The sequence below is a fragment of the Heterodontus francisci genome, chromosome 31, assembly GCF_036365525.1.
Source record: "Heterodontus francisci isolate sHetFra1 chromosome 31, sHetFra1.hap1, whole genome shotgun sequence".
Taxonomy (NCBI): Eukaryota; Metazoa; Chordata; class Chondrichthyes; order Heterodontiformes; family Heterodontidae; genus Heterodontus; species Heterodontus francisci.
In genome coordinates, this window is record NC_090401.1 from 61,717,451 (window position 1) to 61,726,292 (window position 8,842).

Consider the following 8,842-nt stretch of genomic DNA (forward strand, 5'->3'; position numbering starts at 1 on the left):
GGTATTGATGGCAACAAATATACCACCTGAAGATGTTGTGCCAGTTTTTTTGGGGCATGAGTGAGAGGAAGAGGATAGAGACTCCTGTGCCAGTTTCCAGAGATTGTACCTGCCCTGAAGACTGTACATGGAAAGTGAATGTGTCTGACATTAAAGAGCTGTCCTTTCAGCTTGGAGAATCTGCAAGTGACAGTCAGCAACTTTCTCTTCCCTCAGCTAGCATTAAGTGCAGCAGCACCTGTAGTTTGTGATTGAAACAAGCAGATCAATTGACCAGTCTGAATTTATGCTGCTACTGCCCTGTAATTTCCTGATTTGGAATGAGTGCCAGCTTTCAGCCTTGGCTCCACCCTGCATTTTCCATGGATATTCAAAGTAGCTGAACATGGAACTATGGCCAAGTTCAGCTGAGGCTAAGCTGAACACTTGTGAAAAGTGCACTTCCTGACTGATGCTGGAGCAGGCTGGTGGGGGGGTTGGAGGTCATTATGAATTGGTGCTTCTCATCCAATTCATGCAGCGTGATGGAAACTGCCGTACAATGGATTCCCATTCTCCCAACTCTGTGAGCTGCAGCTTGTAATGCAGCAGCAATTGGCCAGACTCCAGAAAAGTGTTGGCTAAGAAACTGACGGCTTTGGCACAAAAAGGCAAAAATTCACAGCGAAAACAAAGTATTCAAGATATTCAAAGCAGGAGTAAATAAATGCTGACAGCCAAAAAAAAATACACGTCCAGTGAAACATCCGTGACCTCACTTTAGCAATTGCTCCAAAGTAGGTTGGAACCATTCTCCTGTCACTTGCCTACTTTATATGGGTGCGGTCCAGGTTAGGATGGAGCACCTTAAGTTACAAAATTCAGTGAGACCTGATTTGAATGTCTGCAGTACAACCTCCTACAGACTGAAAACGATGTGTTCTGTACTCGCGTCGCCAAAAAAGCCTCATAAAATTAAGTCATTTTTTTTCAACATGGGAAAAAAGTCTTTAAAATGTCAATAAATAACTTCAATTTCATGCATACTCCAGGGTAGTAAGTTAAATACTGCCCGCTTGCATTAACTGATCTCAGCTCAGGGAGCGAATGGTCCTCGTGTCCCTGCTCTATGGAGAGGGGGAACTTCCTGTTTGATGTTGTATGTGCATGAACGCTGGCGGAGAACAGAATTCAGCTCAGTTATCAGGCCTGCAATGGTTCAATAATCTGCTGGCATTTACCTTCTACGCTCAGATATAAATTATGGCCACTGGGGTTCCAACACCCTTAGAACTGAATCTCCAGTTTACAGCATCAAAGTTAAGCCTAATCTTGTTCTCATTTGACATCTGCACATGGACCGAGGTCACTGGATATCAGTCAGGAGCAGAAACCTTCTACCTGCCCCAGGATTGCTAAATTCAATTTTACTATCCCAACTGAGATCAGTTACCTCAGCACAGACTCAGAATCGAATCTTAAACCTGTATGGTTTATGGTTTAGTATTAAACCAGACAATGCCTTTTACCCACTGGGTCCATCTCCATCTCTATTTCTCTCCAAATGCTGCTGGAAATCTTTACCCATTCTTTTGCCACCTCAAATTATATTAGGTTATGTTAGACTTGGTATTGTGTAATGTGACAGGATTAATTAATAACCTCAGAGTAAAGGCACCTTTAGGTAGCAGCGACCACAATATGATTGAATTTTATATCCAGTTTGAAAGAGAGGAGTGGGTCTAAGACTAGTATTTTAAACTTAAATACTATGTGGGCATGAAAGCTGAGCTGGCTGAAGTGAACTGGGTTACTAGGCTAGGAGTTAGATCAATAGAGAAGCAGTGACAGACATTTAAGGGGATATTTCAGAATACTCAGAATAAGTATATTCCTACTAGAAGGGGAGGACCCACCATTCGTGGTTAATTAAAGAAGTTAAGGAAAACATCAAATGTAAGGAAAAAGCATATAACTGCGCAAATGTGAGTGGCAGGTCATATGATTGGTCAGAATATAAAGAACGACGGAGAACGATTAAAAGGTTAATCAGGAGAAAGAAATTAGAGTATGAGAGGAAGCTAACTAGAAATGTAAAAACAGATAGCAAGAGTTTCCACAGGTATTTAAAAAGGAAAAGAGCAAGTAAAGTGAGTGTTGCTCCTCTAGAGTGAGAGAATGGGGAGCTAATAGTAAATAATAAGGAAATGGCAGATGAAATGAATAAATATGTTGCTTCTGTCTTCACCATAGAACATTGCAGTAATAGCTGTAAATCAGGAGGTGGAAGGAAGAGAGGAATTTGGGGAAATCATAATCACCAGGGAAGCGGTACTGAGCAAACTGATGGAGCTGCGGGCTGACAAGTCCCCGGGTCCTGGTGGGCTTCATCTAAGGTCTTAAAAGAGGTGGCTAATGAGGTAGTAGATGTATTGGTGTTAATTTTTTTAATTAGTTGGATTCTGGAAAGGTTCCATCAGACTGGAAAGAAGCTAATATAACCCCTCTATTCAAGAAGGTGGGGGGTGGGGGTGGGGGGAGGGGGGAAGCAGAAAATGGGTAACTATAGACCAGTTAACTTGCCATCTGTTGTGGAGAAGGTGTTAGCATCGATCATTAAGGAGGCTATAGCTGGCACTTAGAAAAACTCAACGTAATCGGGAATAGTCAGCATGGTTTTGTGAAAGGGAAAACATGTTTAATCAATTTATTGGAGTTTTGTGAAGGAGTTACATGTGCTGTGGGGGAGCCCGTTGACGTACTGTACTTGGATTTCCAGAAGGCGTTTGACAAGGTGCCACATAAAAGGTTATTGTGCAAAGTAGGAGCTCATGGTGTAGGGTGTAACATATTAGCATGGATAGAAGATTGGCTGGCTGGCAGAAAACACAGAGTATGCATAAATGGGTCATTTTATGATTGGCAGGATGTGACGAGTGGAGTCCTGCAGGGATCTGTGCTGGGGCCTCAACATTTTACAATTTATATCAATGACTTAGATGAGGGGAGCGATGGCATGGTAGCTAAATTTGCAGATGACCACAAAGATAGGTAGGAAAGCATGTTGTGAAGAGGACACAAGGAGGTTGCAGACTGATTTAGATAGGTTGAGTGAGTGGGCAAAAATCTGGTAGATGGAGTATAATGAGGGAAAATGTGAAGTTGTTCACTTTGGCAGGAAGAATAAAAAAGCAGAGTATTACTTAAACGGAGAACGACTGCAGAATTCCGAGGTGCAGAGGGATCTAGGTGTTCTAGTGCATGAGTCACAAAAAGTTAGTATGCAGGTACAGCAAGTGAGAAAGAAGGTTAATGGAATGCTATCCTTTATTACGAGAGGAATTGAAACTAAAAGTAAGGATGGTATGCTTCAGTTATACAGGGCATTGGTGAGCCCACATCTGGAATACTGTGTGCAGTTTTGGTCTCCTTATTTAAGGAAGGGTGTAAATGCATTGGAGGCGGTTCAGAGGAGGTTTACTAGATTAATACCTGGAATGAGTGGGTTGTCTTATGAGGAAAGGTTGGACAGACTGGGCTTGTTTTCACTGGAGTTTAGAAGAGTGAGGAGAGACTTGATTGAAGTTTATAAGATCCTGAACGGTCTTGACAAGGTGGATGTGGAGACGATGTTTCCTCTTGTGGGTGAGTCCAGAACTAGGGGGCACTTTTTTAAAATTAGGGGTTGCCCTTTTAGGACAGAGATGAGGAGAAATTGTTTCTCTGAGGGTTTTACAACTTTGGAACTCTCTGCCTCAGAAGGTGGTGCAGGCAGGGTCATTGAATATTTTTAAGGTGGAGGTAAATAGATTCTCGTTAGGCAAGGGAATCAAAGGTTATTGGGGGTAGATGGGAGTGTGGAATTTGAGACACAAACACATCAGCCATGATCTTATTGAATGGTAGAGCAGGCTCAAGGGGCTGAATGGCCTACTTCTGCTCCTAATTCGTATGTATGTTTGTATGCAACTCTTGATTTCTCGACCCTGTTTCCTACATCATTTTGTACCAAAATGTGCTAATATCCCACACTTGTATCCAAATTAAATTGTATCTTCCACCTGCCTGCTCATTCCACTAACATGTCTGTGCCTTCTTGGCATCTTTTAGTCTTCCTTGCCGATTGCTAAACCCCCTATTTTTGTGTTATTAGCCAATTTTGATCTCCCTGTGCCCAAATGTAAATTATTTGTATACATCAAGAACAGAAGTTATGCCAGGGACACACCACTTCCAACTCTTTGCAGGACAAAAATAAAACTTTTTTCAAACCAATTCACGGGAAAAAGCTTGATCATATTGGCCATAATTGATCATATTGGCCATATTTCCTGTAATGGCCTGCAACAAAATGAACAGAAAACAAAATCTCTTGTGCAGCATTTCTAAAACAAACCTGCTGCTGAGCCAAGAGATATAAACAAATGCTATCAAGAAAAGAAATGGAGATAATACGGTCAAGTGAGAGACACTAATGGTTTAGTTTATGAAGACTGGGCCTTGGATTTAGACAAGATGAAGTACAATCTTCCAGCCAAATACAAACATCTCTCTCTGGAAGATTGACTACAAGGGGCTTCACATAATGGAAAATTACTGGAGAAAGTGAAAGAAAGATGGGCTGTTTGGGAGCGGCTTTACTTACACAAAGGGTGCAACAGGCTTTGGGAAATATACCCTAAGGCCATTATCGATAGGTCAATAAGGCTTTAGTGATAACCAGCACTGCAGTTGAGAGAAGGAGAAAACCCAACTGAGGGTCAGGAAGAGGAACCCTGCTGAGTGTCAGAACTTATCTGCAATTAACAGAAGCTGGTCGGTGATTGTATGACTAGATTTACTGGTAACATATTTGACCTAGATACTGGTGAAGCATTTACTTGCCGAGAGTAAAGTAACAAAGCAGCTTTTTTTTTAGATAAATAAAAGCAAAATACTGCAGATGCTGGAAATCTGAAATAAAAACAGAAAATGCTGGAAATACTCAGCAGGTCTGGCAGCATCTGTGGAGAGAGAAGCAGAGTTAACGTTTCGGGTCAGTGACCCTTCATCAGATTTTAGATCTTCCTTTTGTCTTCTTTCTCAACCTTTTAAATCTGTAATCATTTTAAATAAACCATAACGCCATTAAGCATAATTACCTTTTGAATGAGTCATCAGTTTGTTTTCTTGTAATTCAGCGGTCAAAATGAACCATACGTTTGGGTGAGGGATTTCAATCCCGACACCTTCCCCAATCTGACCCACGTTCATTTACCCTAACTCTTGGTTTCAAGTCCATTAATTGCTTTTTATCCATGCTGCTACATTTAATCTTCTACCCAACCACCCCTCCCCTCCCCAACCACCCCTCCCCTCCCCCAGCCCCGATGACATGGAGCGGGCATGCTGTCCATCTCTAGCAATGGTGTCAGCTGCCTAGGCACTGCCGTTGATGCCATTTTTAAAGGGCTTTGAGCCCTACTGTTAAATTCAACAATTTAAAGGGACATTGAATTTAAAAAAATTAAAAACATTTATTTTGCCTGTCTCCCACCCCACCAGTTAGAATTACTTGCCCTCTCCCCCCCAAAACACCTTGTCCACCTCACCTTCCCCCCCCCCAAAGTGCATAAACTTGAAACTTTACCCCTTCCCACCATCCCCAACACCAATGATATTACTTTGACCCCACTCCCCCCTCCCCCACTGAGAAACCTACCTCCTCCCCCCCTCGCAACCAGTGTTCCGTCTCAGTTCCCCGGATGGGGATCCAAAGGTGCAGGAGTGCCGGCCAGTGTCCGAAATATCACACCAGGACAGATGGCGGGAACATAAGTGTCATTAATTCACTAATTTAAATTTATTTAAATATGTTAATGGTGGTCCTATCGCTGAGCGGCGCGGGGGGTTGGGGGGGGGCGCGCCTCGAGGCCTTGCTGCCGCTGGCAACATCAGACTGGGCCCTCCTGGCATTGGGGTGCATGGCGACCCTCTCTCTTGGAAGCATTTTTCATCTCCTGGCTACAACCCCCGATGTTGGGGGTCTGTAAAATTCAGCTCATTTTCACCAATTGTAACTGGAATTATGATTTCATGAATTGCCCAGAACTGACATTAGACTAGCTAAATGATAAATTTGTTGCATCTTTATCCTTCATTCCCTTTTTGAACAAAGATATTACATTGGCTACTCTCCAATTCCATGGTACAATTTCCATTTTGCCGTGTTTAAAAAATTGTGACCATAATCTCTGCTATTCCTCCCTGACCTCTTTGAACAGCCTTCACCATAATCTCCCAATGTAAACGTCGCGTCCTCTCTTTCTCCATTCACCTTTAACAATTCTCTTGGAAACCCATCTCTCTCATCAAGCTTTCTATCACCCATTTTAACCTCCACACAAAGGCTTGCTATCAGTTTCAACAACAGCTAGCTTTAATGTAGAAATACATCTCAAGGGGCTTCAAACAGACATAAACTAACAAGTATCGACACCGAACCAAAGGGAGATATTAGGAAGCGACCAAAATCATGGAAAAAGAGTTGGGTTTTATTGAAGTTATTAAAGGAACAGTAGTATGTAGGAGACAGAGGGATTCCAGCGCATGGCACTTAGACAGGTGAAGTCACCCTTTTGCGGTCGGATGTGCTTCTTGAAAGGGGATTTCGCCTCCTTTCTGCAGCTTTTCTCGTCCGTTCCTGCTCCGGACTCTGACCTGACTTTCTTTCTGGGTCTGTATTTGTAGTCGGGGTAATCTGCCATATGCTTGAGCCTCAGGCGCTCCGCCTCCCTGATGAACGGGGTCTTTTCATTCTCCTTTAGCATTTTCCACTTCTTCCCCAGGCGTTTGGAGATCTCGGCGTTGTGCATGTCGGGGACTTGCTCCATAATCTTTTTCCTCTCGATCTGAGACCACACCATGAAAGCGTTCATGGGCCTTTTGATGTGGCCGGTGGGGGTTTTGCACCAGTCTGGGTTGCAGCTCGCCTCCTCCTCGGCTCTGCCAGAGGCACTGGTCCAGGGAGCTTCCCCAGAATGAGCGGAGAATCCTGGATTGGGACTGGAAGCTGCGCTCATGTCACTGATCCCACTGTCTGCCGCTTCCCTGCAAGTGTTGCTGCTGTTTTTGCTTTCCGAAACCTTTGTTTGTTGCACCATTTTAAAAAGGGGGCAGAAAAAAATTCATGCAACCGTTAAAAAGAATAAAATGTCTCTATAAAAATCCCCTTTATTGCAGCACGCCAGCCTTCACTGCAACCCGGAGCTCATCTCCTGATCAATTCCTGTCTCCACATTCCGGCCGTGCGGGATGGATACATTGCCTCTGATTGACGTTTCTCCCAGCCAATCGGAGCACCCTTGTTGTTTTGAACTTGGCCAATCACAACCCAAAGGCGTGGCTTTTCCCTGGGTCAATGACATCACCCGCAAATCAACCCAATCACTGCTCGGTAACATTGGCAGACTCGCCAGGACAGTGGAATCAATGAATCGGTCATTGTGTAAATTGTACGGCCCGAAAATAACACTTGTCTTTGACCATCTTAATTGGACCAAAGGTAATTGAAAAGGTGGCGCTCGGCACCCTCAAGTGTCACCAGGACAGGAATCAGCACCAGTGTCCCCTCAATCTGAGAAGGGCAACAAGGAATAGTGTCACATCACCCAATAAAAGAAAGACTTGCTGCCCTCGAGGTGGCTGCGGTGGGGAAGAGACCATTGTTCACCTCCTTCTAGAATGTGCCTTTGCAAAGCCGGTGTGAAAAGAGATGCAGTGGTTTTTGTCGAGGTTCATCTCGAGCAGCTCCGTAATGCAGGAGTCTGTGCCCCCGGGGACATACACCAAGATAAACCTTAACTGTTGCTGGAGGACCATCAACTCGGTGAAAGACGCTCTTTGGTCTGCCCGAAACTTGCTGGTCTTCCAGCGCAAAGAGTTGTCCATGACCGAGTGTTGCAGACTGGCTCATTCCAAGGTCCAGGACTACTTGCTGAGGGTCGCACTAAAGCTTGGGGCAGCCGCGGCAAAGGCTCAATGGGGAAAGGCTACTGTGTAAGGTCCTCCCACCATACTGAACCGAGGGGCTGGAACTGATATTAAAAAACCCTCAGGCTGTATGCACCAAAAATGTTTTATCTGTGTAATGCAAATGTACATTGCATATATAATGGAACAGTAAGAGTTGCGAGGCAACTCTTGTTCTGTATTGAAGGAATCTGATTGCGATTGTACTTTCCGAAATATGAAATTTGAACTGTTTTATTAAGCATTTTTTGCAAATTTTTATGAATAAAGTATATTTTTGGAAAAGAAATTATATAGCACCTTCCATTACCTTGGGCATCCCAAAACACTTGACAGCCAATTAAGCACTTTTTGAAATGTTGTCACTATTGTAATGTAGGAAACGTGACAACCAATTTGCACACAGCAAACTCCCACAAACAGCAATGTGATAATGACCAGCTCATCTGTTTTTGTGATGTTGATTGATGGATAAATATTAGCCAGGACACTGGAGATAACTCCACTGTTTTTTTTTAAAATAGTGCCACAGGATCTTTTACATGCACCTGAGAGAGCAGCTGGAGCCTCAATTTAAGACAGCACCTCTGACAGTGCAGCACTCCCTCAGTACTTGCACTGGAGTGTCAGCCTTGATTTTGTGCTCAAGTCTTAGAGTGGGAATTAAACCAATAATCTTCTGACTCAGAGGTGAGAGTGATATCAACTGAGCCATGGCTGGCAGAGGAGCAATAGAGGAGAAAATTGGCAGAGGAAATAAAAAAAAACTGCTATTTCTGTATAAAAACAGAATTCTGACATTTATCTGCTAGGGAAGATACAAGAAATCTCCCAGAATTAGAGATCCAAGGGA

At 43.5% G+C, this 8,842-nt stretch overlaps 1 protein-coding gene across 1 annotated transcript; it reads right to left on the bottom strand.

Annotated features, from left to right (window-relative positions):
* Positions 1–6,513: 6,513 nt before the first annotated feature.
* On the bottom strand, positions 6,514–7,244 carry LOC137347020 (transcription factor SOX-4-like). Its single transcript, XM_068011021.1, has one exon. It carries the CDS (start codon positions 7,119–7,121, stop codon positions 6,525–6,527), a length of 597 nt encoding a protein of 198 aa, XP_067867122.1. The 5' UTR covers positions 7,122–7,244; the 3' UTR covers positions 6,514–6,524.
* Between the last annotated feature and the right edge of the window lie 1,598 nt (positions 7,245–8,842).